A 19937-nucleotide genomic window follows, 5' to 3' on the forward strand; every position below is an offset into this window, starting at 1 on the left:
GTAGTCCTGGCTGTCCTGGAACTCACTCTGTAGACCAGGCTGGCCTCGAACTCAGAAATCCGCCTGCCTCTGCCTCCCGAGTGCTGGGATTAAAGACGTGGGCCACCACTGCCCGGCTATTACCATATTTTCTTTTAAAAGTGAAATAAAATTGTGTGCGTGTTTGCGTGTGAATGTGTGTGTGTCTGTACACCCAGACATGCAATATGGAGACCAGAAATGAATGTTTGTTTGTTTGTTTTGTTTTTTGAGACTGAGTTTTTCTATGTAACAGTTCTGGCTGTCCTGGTTTTAGCTCTGTAGACCAGACTGGCCTCGAATTCACAAAGATCCTGTCTGCCTCTGCCTCTGCTGAGATTAAAGGTGCACACCACCGCTGCCTGGGAAATGTCTTTTTATATTGCTTCCTACCTCAGTTTTCAGAGACACAATTTCTCACTAAATGGAGAGCTCTCCACTCAGCACTCTCCACCAATTACCCATGAGTCCCTGGGACCTGCTTGTCTCCAATCCCTGCACTGAGGCTATACACACAAGACATGTCTGCCTTTTTCCTGGGGTTGAGGGGTTTGAATCAAGGTTCCTGTCTATGCACAGCAAGCACATTTATTTCCGGAGTCGGCTCCCAGCCTTTCTCTTAAGTATCTTTTGTTTTCCACAGTTTGATCTATGTTGAGTTGAACTGTGTATGGTATGAGGCAGGGTCCATGCATTCCTTTGTAGGTGGACACTCTGTTCTTCCAGTACTGCATCCCCACGAGTGATTTTGAACCTTTCACTGATGAAGCTCATAGACTGTCTCTTAGGAGTTAGGGCTAACAACCAGAATTGTATCCCTCTTTACTCCACTCCTGACACACACCAAACATGCCCACAGCTGGTAGCAGTTTGATTTTTTTGCCTCCTCGTTCGATTTCTCTCTTTCAGGGTTAGTTTTTAGTCACAAGACAAAAAAACCTGAACTTGCCCACCTTTATTTCACTAGAGACCAGTGTGTGGAGCCATGATTGTAAAGTGCTTAGGGGTGCTGAAGAAACCAGGGCAAGCTTCCTAAGGGAGGGAAGGCACCAAGTAAGAAGAGATGAAGGGTTGTAAACAGCGGGGGGCCGGGAGATACCCTAAAAGGAATAGGATGCTCTCAGTGTAGCTGCAAGCCGTGAGGGCACAGGAAAGGGCACTGACGTCTTTTTTGGAGGTCAGCCTTCCCAAGCTCGTGGTTCAAGCTGGTGAAGGTCTATTGACTGCAGTTGCCATGGAACGGGTACCCTCTGTCCTTAGACTGGTATAGGGGTGGTCACATAAGTAAACTAGTGCCAGCCCCCCCTTTTTTTTCCTGCCCACCGTATCACCTCTCCTACCTTCTGGTTACTGATTAAACCTCCTAGGACTCAGAGCCCCCGGGTAGTCAGGGACCAACCCCTTGCAGCCCTGCAGGAATGAGGGGCCCATTCTCCAGCTGCCACCTTGAATTGTACACAGTTGCAGGCTGATCCCTGTGTGGGATTTCTGAGCTCCCTTGCCAGAGACTCCGGTCACTCACTGAGTGAACAATGATCCCAAAGTCGCCCTGAAAAGCACACGGGAGGATGCCCTGTGCCCCCCAGTTCCCACCAGGGGCTTTGTCCACTCTGCCTCTGGTCTCATCAGAGATGGGCAGCTGGCCTGGAGCCCTGCTCAGGGGGAGAGACGAGAAAGGGACCCTGCCTCAGCAAGTTGGAAGGTGGAACCGACTTGGAAACTTTTCCTCTGACTTCCGTGTGTGAGTGCATTACACAGACATGCATGCACAGGCATGCACACATGTTCACACACATGCAACCACACAGCTGGTATACAGAGCCGTCAAACAGTGTCATTAAAAGCTGTCTAGGTTCAAAGCTTGTCTCACAGTTCTGCCCCCTGCTTAGGTAAGATGAAGCCACAGGATGAGGGAAGGGGATAGAGTGCCTGATTCTGTGTCCTATGCTCAAATTTACAGATGGACAAACTACACAGAAGGGACAGGCTTTGTGAGGTTCCACAGGAACAGAACTAGAATAAGAGGCGGGTTTCCTGACACCCAAATCTTTGACCTGATGTCCTTCTTCTATCTGAATCTTAGATTCCTCTAGTGATTAGGTCAAAACTCAGACTGTAGGAGAAATGGAGAGCACAGTGTAAGAGAATGGCTGAGAAAGACTCTGGACAAGCTGTGTGGAGGACGCATGTGCCTCAGAATGTGATGATGATGATGACGGTGAAGGAAGGGTGTGTGCACAGAAAAGCAAGAACCTGTCCTTATAGATTTGGTTGGCTTTATGTTCACATTGGGTCATATGACATTTTTTTGAAAAATTACAGTGATATCAGCTCTACCTATTGGGAGCCTGATGTTCAGGAATACAGAGCTCATAGACACAGTTAGTTCCCAAAGCACGGTGGTAAGGATTTATATTAAAAAAAGACTAATCAGTTTGTGTGTGTGTGTGTTCTTGTGTGTGTGTGTACCTATGTTCCCATGTGTGCATGTGTGCACATGTGTGTGAGTGTGCGACTGGTTTGTGTGCATGTGTGTGTATGTATGTATGTACATGTGTGTGTGCATGTGTGTGTGCGTGTATGTGCATGTGTGTGTGCATGTGTGTGTGCATGTGTGTGCATGTGAGTGCATGTATGTGCATGTGTGTGCATGTATGTGCATGTGTGTGTGCATGTATGTGCATGTGTGTGTGTGTGCAGTACACTGGCACATGTGCATACACAGATGGTTTGTGATAGATGAGGACAGAGCCAGGACGGCCTTGTGAAGCTAATATCTGGACAGGGCATAACTAAGGACCCACCAGGAGTGACTTGGGGAGGATGTAGGGATTTTGTAGGCATGTGGTTGGAAAAGAAGAAGGCAAAGGGGAGTTGCAGGCACAGGTTAGCAGCCACAAAGTGCCTCATTTGTGGCTGCCATCTTGTGATCATGGCTCTTTGTCACTCCGTGCATTTTATTGGCTCACTTGAACACCTGCCACATCAATCTGTGAGAGGCATTGTGTTCTGTGAGATTTCCTGACGTGGTGCATCTCGTTCAAATAGGCACAATCAGTTGAGATAAAGCTCAGATTTTATGAATCACGTGACAGCTGAGCGTCCTGGTTTCTGTTTCCCAGAGCTGTTATCAGAAATCATGGCTGCAATAAACTTTTTACAGCAACCCCACTGTACGTTTTGGATCCTTGGGTAAAGATAAAAGCTTTTGCTTTTGCTTAATGTTCGATGCTTATGACCCAACCTGTTCACTTTGACAAATGGAAAGAGAAATTTGAGCAATGAGGCTTCTCCACCTGAAACCTCACTGCCAGGCATGACTTAGCTGGCACTCAGATATATCTTGGTTAGGATCAAAATGGGCAGAAAACACATGCACGCACGCGTGCATATTCACACACACTTACACACATACACGTTTACATTCACACAAATATAATCCTAGGATTGGGCCAGGCATGGTGGTGCATGCCTTTAATTCTAGCAATCAGAGCCAGGCACGAGGATCTCTGTGAGTTGGAGGCCACCCTGATCTACATAGTGTGTTTCAGGACAGCCAGGGCTATGTAAAGAGACCTTGTCCCCTCACACCCCAGCCCAAATCCCAGGGTTTTAACCTTCTGAGCTGAGGCCATATGTCCTGCCTAAGGCTCTGCTGCTCTCAGAGGTTTCCCAGTGGGGTCCATGTTTTATTGATCCTTAAGAGTTCCGTGGATACGGTGAGCTCATCGCTTAGGGGGATAAGAATGATACTCTTGGGTTGAATCCAACCTTTTATAAATAAGTATTTTATTGAAACCCCACAAAGCACATAAGCCCGTGCGCTTAAGCTGCGTTTGGCTGTGCTCTGCTTTGGGCAGATGCCTTTGACACAGATGAAAAGGTAGGATGGGTCCCAGTGCCCGAGACCTTCTCCTGGTTTTTGTGTATGAGTGTGTGTCACTGGGATTGAATCCAGGGACTTGTATAAACTCAGCCATCATCCTGCCGCTGAGCTATTTAATTTTTTTTTTTTTTGAGACAAATTCTAACTTATCCCAGACTATCCCCGGACTCTCTGTAGATGTTGAGGTGACAATCTTCATGTCTCAGTGCCCCTAGCAGTCGGGATGACACGGGATGACGGGACAGTGCTACCGCGTCTGGCTTCCTACTTCATTCTTTACAGAAAAGGCCAGCCAGCTCTTGACTTGGAGGGACAGACTTTGACATCGTTACTTAAAATTGCTTTTGCTTAGCAGTATTGGGAGCATTTTCCTCCTTCCTCCCTGCCTCTCCCCCTCTTCCTTTTCTGCTTTGTCCCCCCCCATTCTCATGCCCTGACTTGCTTCTCTCTCTCTCTCTCTCTCTCTCTCTCTCTCTCTCTCTCTCTCTCTCTCCTTTTAGAGTTAATAGTATCTTAGCGAGGAGCGATCTGGGATGACTGTGAGAGGCAGCGAGGCTATGGAAGGCTGCCTGTATATTCACTAACTCATCTGCCATTTTTATAAGTGAAGAAAACCCCTGCCCAAAGCATTTCATACATATGGAAGTACAAAGAATAATACAAGCACTTTTATATTTATCACCCATACTTTATATATCTAAGCAATTTATTTAAAAAAGAAATAAATCAGAACTTGTTAATATGTACCCTTGACCCCAGTTCTCTTCTTTAAAAGTTGACACTCTCTTGATAGAGTCTTCTAGTCTATGACTCTCTCTCTCTTTCTCTCTCTCTCTCTCTCTCTCTCTCTCTNTCTCTCTCTCTCTCTCTCTATATATATATATATATATATATATATATATATATATACATATATATGTAATATATGTATATAAACACACATATGAATTAAAAACCTATTGTTTTAGAATTTCTGCATCATCTTTGAAAGTTTAAGAAAATAATGGCATTCAAGAGTTTTAGGCAGGAAAATATCCATTCGTATAACTTATATACAACACATTCATATTTTGGTCTTGCCCATATTATATCTATCGTTATGATAAGGACAAGCACAGCACCCAGGTATAGGTCAGGTGGAGTACACTTCCTGATCATGTAAAAGATCCTGGATTAAGCTTCCAGTACCATATAAGCAGCAGGCATGCATACCCACATGCACAGAGCACACACACACGCACATGCACATACACACACATGCACATACACACATACACAAGCACACATGCATGCGCACGCACACGAACATGTACACGCACACACACATACACATACACAGACACACATGCACACACACACAGAGACACACACGCACATGCACACACACGTACATACACACACGCACAGACACATACACAGATACACACGCACATGCACACAAACACAGACACATACACAGATACACACGCACAGACACACACACAGACACACANACAGACACAGACACACACGCACATGCACACACACAGACACACACGCACAGACACATACACACAGGCACTCATGCACATACACACGCATGCACACGCACACACACATGCACACACACAGACACACACACACATGCACACACACACAGACACTCATGCACACAGACACAATCAAAATTATACACACAATTCATGGTCTCCCCCATTCTTTAGCCACCAAGTTATAAATACTTTTTCAGTTTATATCTCCATAATCACCTGTCAGAGGGTAGAGAACATTATTGTTGACACCTATCTTTCAGCCAAGTATTTAAAAATCACAAAGACAGACAAAAAGGGCCCTCAGCAGTGGCCAGCTTTGGCAGTCATGACTTTGAAATGTGTGTTTTCTTTATTTTTCTTTGTAAATTAAAAATTTTTAATTAGACACTATAAGCAGAAAAAAAAAAGCTTTGAAGCTCCCAGGTTTAACTCAAACAGATCCCGTTTTGGGAAGGGTCATTGCATGCTGTCTGGACGATTGTGTGGTCTCTGTCTTCTAATCTGGGAGGCCACAGGACACGTGGTGACACAGTTGTTATTTTGCTGTGTCCACGGCCTCTCAATCCTAAGTGTTTTACGTTCTAATGTATAACCTTCTGTGGTATTTGTTTTTAAACTACATACATAAATTGTTTTATTATTTTCTTAATTTTTTCTTTCATAAGGACTTTTCTCTTTGTAGAAAATATTCCAGAAAAGGGATCCTCTGGCTTTCATACATTGTTTTAGACTTATTTTATTCTTAATTTTTCTACACTTTTTTGGGGGGAGGGAGTTAAGATCTTTTCTTTTATTCTTGAGATTATAACACAATTACATCATTTCCCTCTTTCCCTTACAGTGCCCCACTCCATACCTAACCTCGTTCTCTTTCGAAGTTGTGGCTTTGCCTCTCATTCATTGTTGTTACATGAATACCTATGCATATATATTCATTCCTAGGCATAACCTGCTCAGTGCATATGACGTCACATGCGTGCACATTTTCAGGACTGGCCATGTGGTATGAGACAGCCAGCTGGTGTTCTCTTCCTTGGAGGAGGCTCTCTCTCTCTTCCTCTACGTTCCTCGGTTGCCTGTGGCTCTTTGTGTAGGCCTGAGACCTCCTGGGCTCTCTTCTCTTCACTCTGGCTCATACCTTGAGCACATGTTGGGCAGGAGGTGATAGTGGGCATCCCTGCCTCCTTCCTGACCTTGGTGGGCTTGCTCTAAGCTTTTCTCCATTCAGGATGGGGTTGACGGTGGGCTTCTCATATATAGATACCGTTGTTTTCTTTTTTAATAGATACTCTTATGTTGAAGCATGTCCCTCTTGTTCTATATCTGCTAGGACTTTTATCCCGAGGGCATGTAGAATTTTGCCAAAGGCTTTTTCTTCATCTCTTGATACAGTCATGTGACTTTTATTGAATTTTTGCTTGTATGTGTTAAACCACCCTTGCATTTCATGAGTAAACTCAACTTGGTCATAGTGTTTGATGTTTTTCATGTCTGTTTGTATTATGTCACTGAACATTTTTAAGTCCGTGTTCATCTGGGATATTTGTCTGTAGCTCTCTCTCTCCTCCCTCCCCCCACCCTCTGTTTTTGTTGTGTCTTTACCTGATTTTGATTTTGACGTAGGGTGATGCTAGGTCTGTAGAAGGAATTTAGGAATTCTCCTTTAGTTTCTATTTGTTTTGAATACTTTAAGAAGGATTGGCTGAGATCTTCCTTAAAAAGCTGGTAGACTTCTGCTGAGAATCCCACCTGGCCCTGGCACATTTTCAGGTGTGACACCTGACAGCAAAGGCTTTTTATTATTAAGTCAAGCTCTTCATTTGTTGTGAGTCCATCTAGGCTGTTGAGTTCTTGATTTAATATCAGTGGCTTGGCTGGATCTAGAAAGTCATTCATTTGTTATAGATTTTCTAGCTTAATGGAATTTGGGCCTTTAAAATTGTCCCTTATTTATCCCGAAATTCTGTGGATTCTATTGTAATGTTTCCCTGTTCACTTCTGATTCTGTTAATTTGGGTCCTCTCTTTTCTTCTTTTGGTTGATTGGGCCAAGGGTTTGTCAGTGATGTTTATCTTCTCAAGGAACCAGTTTGTAGATTCATTGCTTCTTCGTATTGTTTGTATATTTCTTTGGTCTGTATTTCATTAATTTCTGCTATGACTTTTATTTATTTACGTTTTGACATCAGCTGGGGCTGGATTTGGTTTGTTCTTGTTTCTCCGACTCCTGGAGTTACATCTCCAAGTCATTTATTTGTGCTTTTTCTTATATGTTTTTTAAATTTATTATTATTATTTTTAATCTTTGTGATTTTGGAAAAGATTTATTTATTTATTATGTACATATATAAGCACACTGTAGCTGTTTTCAGATATATCAGAAGAGGTCATCAGCTCCCATTACAGATGGTTGTGAGCCACCATGTGGTTGCTGGGAATTGAACTCAGAACCTCTGAAAGAGTAGTCAGTGCTCTTAACCACTGAGCCATCTCTCTGACCCTTGTTTCTTTCTTGATTTCATTATTCAGTAGTGAGTACTTTACCAAGAGTTTGTGTATTTACTAGAGATTTGCTTTCAATTTAGTTTATTGCAGTGTGGTCAGATAGGATACATGGAGTGATTTCAAGCTTTTTGGGCTTGTAAAGATCTTGTGTCCCGGATGTGGTCTATTTTAGAGAAGCATCCATGAGCCATCTAGTCTCAGAGTTTTGGCAACTTAAGCAGGTCCAGTCATGAATTCCATCTCACGCAGTGGAGTTGAGATTCAGAGTGGTTGCTCACTCTCATACTTCTGTGCCACTGTTACACCAGCATAGCATATCATACAGATTGGTGACCACTGCAGGTCAGAGGGTTTGTAGCTGGGCTGGGGTTTATCTTTCTCCTCTAGTAGATGCACAGTGCCTTCAAGTGCCATAAACACTTGTCCACAGGGGTGAAAGCTCTAGTTAGGTGACAGCTGCACTCCTACACATTCTATGGGATATGCAAGTGTTGCTGTTATCAATAAAGCCTTACCATCTGTATTTGGAGAGAGATCAATAGCCTTAGCAACATCTTGAGTTGTTTGGCAATTTCCATGGGTCCCCTTTGGCCAAAACTCAATGGTCATTTTTTTTTCTATATTGATCCTACTGATCCACGAGTATGGGATCTTTCTGTCTTCTGGTATCTTTTTCAATATTTTTATTCGTTAGTCTTAAAGTTCTTACCATACAAGCCTTTCATTTTCTTGGCTAGAGTTATGCCAAGATATTTTATATTCTTGCGGCTATTGTGTTGTTCCCCTGGTTTCTCTCTCCGACCATTTGATATTTGTATATAGGAGGGCTGCTGACTTTTGTATCCAGATACTTTGATGAAAGTGTTTATCAGCTGTAGGAGTTTCTGGCTGGGAGTCTTAGGACCACTTATACGTATCATCAGATCATCTGGAGCTAAAGATACTTTAACTTCTTCCCATCCTGTTTGGATCCCCTTGGTCTCCTTCAGTTGTCTCACTCTGCCTAAGACTTCAAGTCCTGTATTGAATGGGTGTTGAAAGAGTGGCCAACCTTACCTTGTTCCTGAATTTAGTGTAATTGTTTTGAGTTTCTCTCCTTTTAAGTTGATGTTGGCTACAATGTAAACTGCCTTTATTATGTTGAGTCCCTTTATCCCTAATCTCTCCAGGAGTTTTAACATGAAGGGTTTGGGATTTTTGTCAAAGTCTCTTTATGCATCTACTAAGATCATCATGTAGTTTTTTTTTTTCTTTCAATTGTTAATCTGGTGGATTTATTTTTCATTACCTTATGGTAACCATCCCTGCATCTCTGGGTTCAAGACTACTTGGTCAGAGTGGATGATCTTTTTTTATGTGTTCTTGGATTCAGTTTGCAAGTATTTAAGAATTTTCGCTTAAGGGAAATTGGTCTATAAATCTCTTTCTTTGTTGAGTATGTTGTTTAGCTATCAGAGCAACTATGATCTTGAAAAAATGAATTAGGTAGTATTCCTTCTGTTTCTATTTTGTGGGATAATTTGAGGAATATTGGGGTTAACTCTTCTTTGAAGTCTGTGTACCTGGACTTTTTTGGGCAGTAGACTTTAATTACTGTTTTTTATTTCACTAGATGTCACAGGTCTATTTAAATTGCTTATATGAGCTTGATTTTAACTTTGGTGGGTGGTACATACTGAGAAAATTATCCATTTCTTTTGGATTTTCCAATTTGGTGGAGTTCATGTTTCTCTGGATTTCCCATGTCTGTTGTTGTTACCTTTTACACCTCTAATTTTGTTAATTTTTGGATCTTCTCTCTCACTCTTTAGTTAATTTGAACAAGGATTTGTTGATCTAATTGATTTTATTAAAGAACCAACTCCTTGTTCCATTTGTTGTATTGATTTTTTTCTTTCCATTTTATTGATTTCAGCCATGAGTTTGATTATATCTTGCCTCTACTCCTTTTGTGTGTGGTTTCTTCTTTCTTTCTTCTCTCTCTCTCTCTCTCTCTCTCTCTCTCTCTCTCTCTCTCTCTTTCTTTGTTCTAAAGCTCTCAGGTGTGCTGTTTTGTTACTAATGTGAGATATTTCCAATTTTTTGATGTAGGCACTTAGGGCTATGAACTTGCCTCTTAAAACTGCCTTTATTATTCCCCATAAGTTTGGGTATGTTGTGTTTTCATTTTCATTCTGTTCTGGAAAGTCTTTAATTTCTGTCTTGACTCATTTTTCATTCAGCAGTAACTTACTCACTTTCTGTGAATTTGTAAGCTTTTCACTATCTGTTGCTGATATCCAGTTCTGTTTTGTTGTTGTTTTGCTTGTTTTATTTTGTTTTGTTTCGAGACAGGGTTTCTCTCTTTAGCTCTGGCTGTCCTGGAACTCACTCTGCAGATCAGACTGGCCTTGAATTCAAAAGTCTGACTGCCTCTGTCTTCTGAGTGCTAGGATTAAAGGCGTGCATCACCGGGGTTTAGAGGACGACCAGTTTTAATCTGTGGTAGTCAGATAGGATACACGGAGTTTTAATTTTCTTGTATCTGTTGAGACTTGCTTTATGGCTGAGTATGTGACCAATTTTGGAGACAGTTCCTTGAGCTTTAGAGTAGAAGGCATGTTTGGGTGATATGTGTAAATATTTGGTAGATTTATGATGTCAGTTATTATCTGCATTTCTCTGTTTAGTGTTTGCCTGGATAATCTGTCTGTTGGCAAGAGTGGTATATTAAAGACATCCACTATCACTGTGTGAGGGTTAATACGTGATGTCATATGTAGTAGTGTTTCTTTTATGAACTTGAGTATCCTTGAATTTGGTGCTTGAACTGTTTGTGCCTTCCTTAAACTCCTTGAGTTCTTCGGTGAAGTTATGATTGTTCTTTTAAATTCTGTGTCCTGGGGTTCATTTGCACCTCTCATTGGCAAACCCTTCTACAGGACTGGTAAGTTTTGGAGAGAAGATACTGGCTCAATCTTCCATATTATTTATATTTTTCGATGGATTTCATTTGTTAGTTCTAAGCCTGATATGGGCAGAGCAGGTTGGACAGAAGAGAGGACACGCTTAGGATTAGGTCTAGAGGTTGAGAATGGCTTGAGTAGAATGAGATCAGGTGGACAGAGGGAACTGGACTGTGTTCAGGATGTGTGTCCTGATCCGAACTTGGTGTGTGGTGTAGACCTGGCATCAAGGGGCCTGGGAGTAAGTAGGGAGGATCCTGGCAGAAGCTTTGAGATCATTTGTGACAAAAGCAGGGAAGGCCAGACTAGGCGGGGGCACTAGATGTTGGGCTGAGAGAGATCTGGTGGGCTCAGGAGAAGTCATGATAGAGGTGAGGGACGTTCACTTGGATAGACCTTGGAAAGGGCGTGGAAAGCCTTCCTGGTTGGAGGGGAGGGATACCGTGCAGAAGAGACGTGTAGTTGGTGGCAGGTAGGACCGGTACTGGTGGAAACTCAGAGGTTGGTTTTGGTATAGGCAGGTTGGCCAGAGTAGGTCAGGGCACCGATGCTAGACCTGGCAGGCTGTGAGGGAAGCCAGGGACGACCCCTTTATCCATTCTTAATTAAAATATAACCACACCATGTTCCCATTCCTTCTCTTCTTCCAATTCCTCCCAAGTCCTCTTCCTCCATCTCCTTCCATATCACTCTATAGTGATAGTCTTTTAAAAATTATCATTGGTTATTATACACACACACATTTGTCTGTATAACGGCTGCATAAACAAGACAGAAACAGTGGCAGCATCAGTACAGAACACTAACACAGAACAGGAAAAGCATCGTGTGCCTCACTCCTAGGTAATGAACTAAAGATAACTGCTGACTAAGAGAGGGAGTCATTCCCAGGGATGATGATGATGATGATGATGATGATGATGATGACAATAATAAACCTGATAGTCTGTTCAATACAAAATCATCAACCTTGAAACCATAGCCAGACAAACAATACATTTTTAGGTACAAAAATATTTATTAAGTTATTTAATACAACAAGTACATAGTTTTTAGAAAATGTAAACATTTCTCTAATGAGCATATATTTAGAAACTTTTAAGTGCTTTTTTTCTACTTCTAAGTGGTTATGGTTACCTTTTCCAAAATCCTTGAGATTCATGACTTTTGTTTATAATAATCCAAATGTTTACTGATCTTGTTATTGCCAAGCAGATATCTCAAAGGTGAGGAAAAAGGAATTCAAGTTGGATATATTTCAGGCCAGAAAAATTCAACAATGTAAAACATAATAATTTGAAAACGTATTCCTTAATTAACTAGTTCCCTTTTTTTTATATTGACAAAGATTGTCAACATACATTCTAAATGTTCTGAAGCTCTCAGAATACTTCCCTTTCATTAGTATAATCGTAATAATCCTAGAACTTAGGCAGCGCATGTCGCTGGTACCTTTTCTTGAGATGGCTCATGTAGTCTGGCAAACAGTAATAAAGTATCTCAATGCCTGGTGCGGAACTTGTCGCAATGTTGAGTCTCTGACCTCGCCCCTTTCTTCCCACATCCTTCCCGGGGAGATTCGAGTTTCTCTAGTTCTTCTTGTGGTTTTTGTTTTGTTTTTTGTTTGTGTGTGTGTGTGTGTGTGTGTGTGTGTTCTGGTGTTTTGGGAAGTAGTCAGGTTTCCCTCTGCTGAGGAAAAGAGTGTCCTAGTCCAGGAGCTGAGACTGATAACGGTCAGCAGAGTTCCCGGATGCTGTTGGGGCATGTTAGGAACCAAAACTGAGACTTTGAAGTTCATTAAGTCTTCTCTGTGTATCCTTTAGTCATTTTGAAGCCTTGCATATTCTTCAAATAGAACATTTTGTCTACTTAGCCCAGATTTTCTGATTATAATTCTTTCTTTGCCTCCAAAGCTTTCAGTTTCTCCTGTCGTCTCTTTAATTTGTTTCCATGAAGAGAATTTCTCTTTTCTGAGCAGTTTCAGATCGCTGCACTTTACCTTAGCTTCAGTATCCTTTTCTCTCAGAGTTCCTGCTGCTCTTCCAAACACTGCATCTGTTTTTCCTCCAGGAAAACGCGACCTCTCAGCTTCCAGTTGCGCTTTTCCAACGTGGCCTCTTAAATGTCGGCATTCTTGTCTTACTCTCTCGGCCATTTCCTTCATCTTTGTTTCTTAGTTTGAATTCAGCGGGTCGTTCTTTGCGCCAGTGAGGTCACGTGGGCTGATTGGCTGAGGTCACGTGGCTCTGCAAACGGCTGATTGGCTGAGGTCACGTGGCTCTGCAAACGGCTGATTGGCTGAGGTCACGTGGCTCTGCAAACGGCTGATTCTGAGTTTTTCTTTTTCTTACATTGTGTTTTCAGTATTTAGCGTTTCTTGCTGAAGTTTTAACTTTTCATCTTGTAATGCCATAAGACTTTGAACTTTCCCTGGCAGCTTGTACTTTATTAATTCCTGATCTCTTTCCAAGGAGAGAAGTTTGTGCTGTTCAACATCTGTCTTGAGAACTTCATTGTCTGACTGCAACCCCCAAAGTATAGGCAGAAAGGATCAAACCTCAATAGTTTTTTGAGTATCAAAATAATGTATGCTGTGTTAGTCTTGCTAAACTGTAAAATTCCCTGGAAAGGAAGAAAAACATCCCCAGGGAAATACTGAAAATTGAGGTGGGCGTAGAGGGGTGGGAACTAAAAACCAGTACCAGAGCCTTCGAAATAAAACAGGTTTACTCAGCTGTGGTCAGCTATATTCACTTAGCTATGGTATCCTTAGTAGGAATTTTGGGGGTCCCCAGGATAGAATTCATGAGAGGAAGAGTTTGTACTCTCTCCCTCTCCCTCTCCTTCTCTCTTCTCTCTCCCTTCCTCCCCCTCCCACTCTTCCTTTTTTTCTGTTTCTTTAAGTTTCCTTCATCTGTTCTGGATACAAGTAGCATATCATAAAATTAAGTTTTCTATTAAGCAACACTTGAGCATCTGCACCTGCGAGCATGCACGAATAGCATCAGTATATGGATTTAGGCATTAAGTTCTCAACTTTATGACACACTAAACCATAGCAGAGGGCGGAAAGATGTGGGAGGGGACCTAAACACTGCAGGGCTCTGAGAAACTGCAATAGAGTACGGAAGAGGCTGATGAAAACTGTGTGTGTGTGTGTGTGTGTGTGTGTGTGTGTGTGTGTGTGTGTAAGACAGAGTCCAACACCTCTGTTGGTCCCTTCCCAAGGAGTCTGATTGGATTATTTTGCAGATTTCTAAAATGTATTAGATATGCAAAAAAAAAAAAAAAAAAAAAACCTCGCACAGTCCATGAAGAAGTCTAATTCCTCTTCTGGCAAATTTGAAAAGATTGACCAAGACTCCTCTTCCTGGTAGCACAGCATTTTGGCGCCCTCTGCTGTTTTACATTAGAACTGCACATCACCCAGCCATGTAGCTTTATTAGAAGTAGAGATTGGAAGAATTGTATGAAGAACATAGTGAATTTAACAGTATGAGGGGACAAGTCCCCTGAAAATTACTCCATACAGTGTAGGCAGAATCACTAGAAGCTTGTGAGAGGCCCTTGGTGTTCCGGATGAAATCCTTTTGGGCCAGGCAGGTAAAATTAAAATCTTGCTGAAGAAGCTAGTGAGCGGGAATTGGGTTTCCCACTCGCAGATCTGAAGCATTAAGACTTGCTTTTGTGGGCAGAGCTTATAACCCTGTACACACGGGTGTGAAAAAGCTAGAGATGATGGCTAGGAGCAGTAGCTGACGCTGACAGACTCTTTCATAGTTAAATGTTTGTGAAGCATCTTGTCCCATGATCCTCAGCGAGGGACTCACAGTGTATTGTACTAAAGATGAAGGGACGTTGTGTGGCACGTGGCCACTTTCAATTTGCTTAATCTAACATTTCATAGATTTTTTAAAAAAATTATGCCCACAGAGTCCTTCTTGTAATGTGCTAACTACTATTATGAATAAAGCTTGCTTGGAAACCCAGGAATGGCCCTGTGTCCAGATAACCTCTCTCACTTCTGCCTCTGCCTCTCTTCTCTCCTTGCAGGCAGACATCTTCTCTGGGGCTATATTCATCAATCTAGCCTTGGGCCTGGATATATACTTGGCCATTTTCATCCTGCTAGCAATCACTGCCCTTTATACAATCACAGGTGAGTCTATTCAAGAGAATCCAAAGCTTGAGCCTGTTCCCGCATTAGTCACGCGTGAGCCTGTTCCCGCATTGGTCACGCGTGAGCCTGTTCCGGCATTAGTCACGTGTGAAGGATAGAGGAGGTAGGGTTTGAGAATGGCTGTTCTCTTGGCCTTCACTGCAAGCCATGTGGATGAATGTCCTGTGAGAGTTCCCCTGATGGCTGGACCAGTCGGGCCAACATTTCACAGTCACTCAGGAAGAGCTTGGCTCTGAAGGTTGTGTGACTAAACCGGGACAGTTAGAGGCATGCCAAGTGAAAAAAATAGGTGGACAATGTGAGGGGCAGTGGTGGTGCACGCCTTTGATCCCAGCACTCGGGAGGCAGAGGCAGGTGGATTTCTGAGTTTGAGGCCAGCCTGGTCTACAGAGTGAGTTCCAGGACAGCCAGGGCTACACAGATGAAACCCTGTCTTGAAAAACAAAAAAAAAAAAAAAAAAAAAAAAAAAAAAAAAAAAAAAAAGAAAGAAAGAAAGAAAGAAAGAAAAAGAAAAGGACAACGAAGCAGACACGGGCGTGGCATGGCTCAGAAGCAAGGCTAGCTGGCAGATGCTGGAAGAATGTGGTTACTGGGAAGTTGTGAGGGAGAGAGGGGACACAAAGGGTGATGGTATAACAGACCCTTGGAAGCCCCAAATTTAGTGTGTCTAGATTGGGAGCTGTTTTGAAGTGGGAGAAAGATATACAAAGAGGTTTTGGAGTAAGATTTGAGGCTAGCACAGACATTGGTGTCCTTTGTAGGAATGGAGGGGGAGGCTCAACAGTGGGACTTGGTGCTTCATGGGGGCCCTGCATGGAAGGACAAGAAGTTACTTAGAGGGGATGGACTTTAGCACATCTGTCTGTCTCATGCACATGCACGTGTGTGTGCGTGTGCGCTTGCATGCACACACACACACACACATGCACACACACATGCATGCACATGCAGAGAGAGGTGGGGTGTCCAACTCTAGCATTGCAAAGCAAAAAAAGAGCAAGCAATCTTTGGAGCCATGTCCTAGTTTAAAAAGCTCACAGCCAGTACTTTCCTCTCAGAAAGTCCTTTTCCCAGGCCTTGAGGGTATTTTCATGAGAAGCTAGAAACATCCTGAGTAGAAGGATGTTGTAACAGGACCAGGGAGGGAAAGGAAGGTGGTGGGTGGTGGCGGCAGGGGTCGGGGGCGCTTCTTGGAAGGCGTGGTAGAAGGAGCGTAGTGGGTAGATAAAGGGAGCAAGTGGTGGCCGCCCTCTCCATGTGATCTCTCGTCTCTCTGCCTGCTTAGGGGGGCTGGCAGCTGTAATTTACACCGATACCCTGCAGACCGCGATCATGCTGGTGGGGTCTTTTATCCTCACTGGGTTTGGTAAGTGGGGCGAGGGCTGGCTGGGGAGGTGGGGCAGAGGTGTGGGGTTCTGGGCAGAGAAGAGCAAGTCTGGCTTGCCTGACTGCATGCTGTACCTAGCTCAGACCAGTGGCCAAGCCCTGACTGACCACCCTGTGGGAAGCACCTTGTCCTTCTCCCTGTAGGACCCATGTTGGAGCAGACTCACGGAACGCTTGATTTCCCCATTTGCTCTCTGTAGCCCGGGTCAGTGGTCCCTAGGGTAGTAATCTGGTTCTGTGTTTGCAGAGAACCTGGGTAAAAATGAATAAGGCTAACTACCCATCAAGTGAACCAGATTCACATAGTGTATGTTCAGTCTGAAACTGTATCTTGAATACTTTATGATATTAAAAGTCCAATGTTTATGTGTTGCTGGTGATAGGTAATTTTTCACTTTAATTGTTTATTTGGCAAAATTTAAAAATTGTTTACTCGCACTGTTGGCGTCTCCTACCATCTCTTGAAATTTTACTTGACTATAAAAGATGGCACTGGAAAGCCTAGTTGGTGCAAGAAGATATAAGGCACACTTTGCTTGTAGACAATAGGACAATAGGACCCTCTGGGTGACCTTCAGAGGCGCTGCTCTATACTCTAGAGCTTCATTTCCATTTGCTTTTCCCTGGCATGCTCTGGGAGGCCAGCAAGTCGCAGGCTAGAAGGACTTGATCCTGAGCTGAGAGGGTGGCTGGACCTGATTCCTCACCCATCCCTGGTGTATCCCTGGGACCAGCTGATTGGCCTGGGTCCGGTCTCCAGAAGGTGTCTCTGAGTCTGGGTTCTGAGTTGCAATGTCCACGCTGACAGCTGGGATTTAGAGAAACACCAGTCTGCATGTAGTTCAAAGCCAAGTTCTTCCTTTACTGACACTCTTCCCCCTTTATACCGTCTGTAGTCAGGGCACCTCCACAGTCATTGCTTTGAAAAGTCACAGCATCTCTCAAGAAGGCTGGGCAGAGTTAACACTCCCATTTGTATAAAGGAGAAACTTAAGACCTGCAGGGAAGATAATTTGCCCCAAACCACACATCAAGGGTGTTCTCTTATGCTGGCATCCTCAAGTTTAAGATACTTGTAGAATAAATCATTATAAGGAGTTTAATTGTTCACATTACTCTCTCTTTTTTTGTACCAATATTTTCAGCTTTCAATGAAGTAGGAGGGTATGAAGCCTTCATGGACAAGTACATGAAAGCTATTCCAACCAAGATTTCTGACGGAAATATAACCGTCAAGGAAGAATGCTACACGCCAAGGGCCGACTCATTCCACATATTCAGAGACCCCATTACTGGAGACATGCCGTGGCCCGGGCTCATCTTTGGTCTGGCCATCCTTGCCCTGTGGTATTGGTGTACGGATCAGGTATATAATATGGGTGCGCAGGTGGGCGGGATGCGTGATCAAGACTCCCACCTGTCTGGCTTTGGGGTTAAGTGCAGAGAGGAAGGGCTCACATGGCCTGTGGGCTGCTGGGGACTGAGGCTAAAGACCCAAAACAGGGAAGTTAGGATATCAGAAGAGGGCCACGGCCCCAACAGCTCCTCACTGGATTATTTCTGGCAGGTCATTGTGCAGCGATGCCTCTCAGCCAAGAACATGTCTCACGTGAAGGCCGGCTGTACCCTGTGTGGTTATCTGAAGCTACTGCCCATGTTCCTCATGGTGATGCCAGGAATGATCAGCCGGATTCTATACACAGGTACTTCCTCCAGCTGAGCTCGGTCCATTCCTGCTCTGCTGTCTCTAAGGCGCAACGGAAGCCCTCTGGCTCCACGCTCCTTTGCTTCCCTCTCTTTCACGCCACGATTGCCAAGCATCGGGGTTGCCCGTGTCAAGCAGTATGCACACCAGGGGCATAGAAATCTCAGGTTGCCTTCCCTGACTTCTTTTTAAATAAATTTATTATTTATTTGTGTTTTAACATTTTAAAGTTGTTGAGTAGCAGGCTTGCTTGACAACCTCAGCTTGATCTCTGGAGCCCACCATGCACAAGGAGAAAACTAACTCCTTCATTTCTTCTCTCTCTCTCTCTCTCTCTCTCTCTCTCTCTCTCTCTCTCTCTCTCTCTCGGAAATAGTGTTCGCTGTCTTGCAGTTCTGCACTGACCCTCAGGCTTGTGGCGGTGTCTAATAATTTGTCTTATAATTGTCGTGTCAAAGGGCCCAGCCAGCTGCTGATGGCCCTGTGTTCTGAGCCCTGTTTGGTAAAGTTGTTCCTTGCTGGTGCCCCACACTTTGCCATCTTGAGTGACATATTTGTCTTTGGTCTTTCTGTGGCCTCTCAGCAATGCTATTTTGCCCAATGCTGTTATTAATAAAAGTATTTTTTGGTTAGCTGTCATGAATCAAAACTTTTGAAATGCAAGAATAATAATGATTAAATAAATAAAGCACCACAGAGCGACAGTTTGGCAAGCGCCCTCCAGAGTGAAGTCAGAGTAGCTGGCAAGCATCTCCTTGTGGTTCTTGGCTGCAGGCCTCCCTGGGTGCTCACATACCTGTACTGGCTTGTCCAACATGAGAAAGATAACAGTTGGCCTCTGTATTCCTAACTCACACATCTGTGGCTCTCCAGCCACATATATCTGCATCTATACAAAAACATGTAAGTTTTTGCTTATCATTTTCCCCAAATAATATAGCACAGCATCCATCTCCTTAGCATTTACAGCTTATGATGCGCCGTAAGTAATCTGGCTTAAGGGGAAGGTATGCACGTGTCACGGCAGGTGCTATGACATTTAACCTGCAGCCTTCAGATCCACGGGGTAAGGAGAACCCAGGACCATCACACGTGGATACCGAGTGTCAGTTGTTTAGAAAACAGGATGGCTCATAGTGATGGCTACTGAATATATTTATTTACAAAATATTACTATAGTGAACTAGTGCTCTGTGGGTCAGTGCTGCACTAGTACCCAACAAGTGTTTGCTGAGTTGAATTCTATCTATATAAGTCTCTAGAATTTTCTCCCAGATTCTAGATCATGCTTTCTTCTCCTCCCAGTCTACTTTTTTCTTATCTCCACCCTGGATTTCTCACATCTTGGGAATCACCCTTGTTTTCTAGGGAGCTGTCTGGCTGTCTAAGAAACATTCTAAATAAACCTCAAAACTAGGAACCGCAAATTTCTGTTATTTTTAGGAAAGAAAGAGAGAGAGAAAGAGAGACAACTAAGCTATTATGACAGGCGTCTCCTCCCTTCCGCCCCCAGATCATTTCTATGTCATTTCGTTCTCTGCCTAAGAGCCATCTTCTCGTGGTGGGGGCTTCAGGATGTGTCAGTGCTGACAGGGCAGGGTTATGGTACAGAGGATTTGGCAGGGCATGGGTATGGTACATAGGGTTTAGCAGGGCAGGGTTATGGTACAGAGGGATTAGCAGGGCAGGGGTATGGTACAGAGGGTTTAGCAGGGCAGGGGTATGGTACAGAGGGTTTGGCAGGGCAGGGGTATGGTACAGAGGGTTTGGCAGGGCAGGG

At 43.5% G+C, this 19937-nt stretch overlaps 1 protein-coding gene across 1 annotated transcript in view; it reads left to right on the forward strand.

Annotated features, from left to right (window-relative positions):
• The window catches only part of Slc5a1 (solute carrier family 5 member 1), a 69599-nt gene that overhangs the window by 33766 nt on the left and 15896 nt on the right, over positions 1-19937 (forward strand). Inside the window, exons 5-10 of the mRNA XM_021210850.2 lie at positions 7669-7742; positions 9524-9535; positions 14939-15044; positions 16352-16432; positions 17598-17818; positions 18020-18155. Of these exons, the coding sequence (XP_021066509.1) occupies positions 7669-7742; positions 9524-9535; positions 14939-15044; positions 16352-16432; positions 17598-17818; positions 18020-18155 (630 nt within the window). The remainder of the gene's footprint in view (positions 1-7668; positions 7743-9523; positions 9536-14938; positions 15045-16351; positions 16433-17597; positions 17819-18019; positions 18156-19937) is intronic.

Source organism: Mus pahari, chromosome 13, assembly GCF_900095145.1.
Source record: "Mus pahari chromosome 13, PAHARI_EIJ_v1.1, whole genome shotgun sequence".
NCBI lineage: Eukaryota > Metazoa > Chordata > Mammalia > Rodentia > Muridae > Mus > Mus pahari.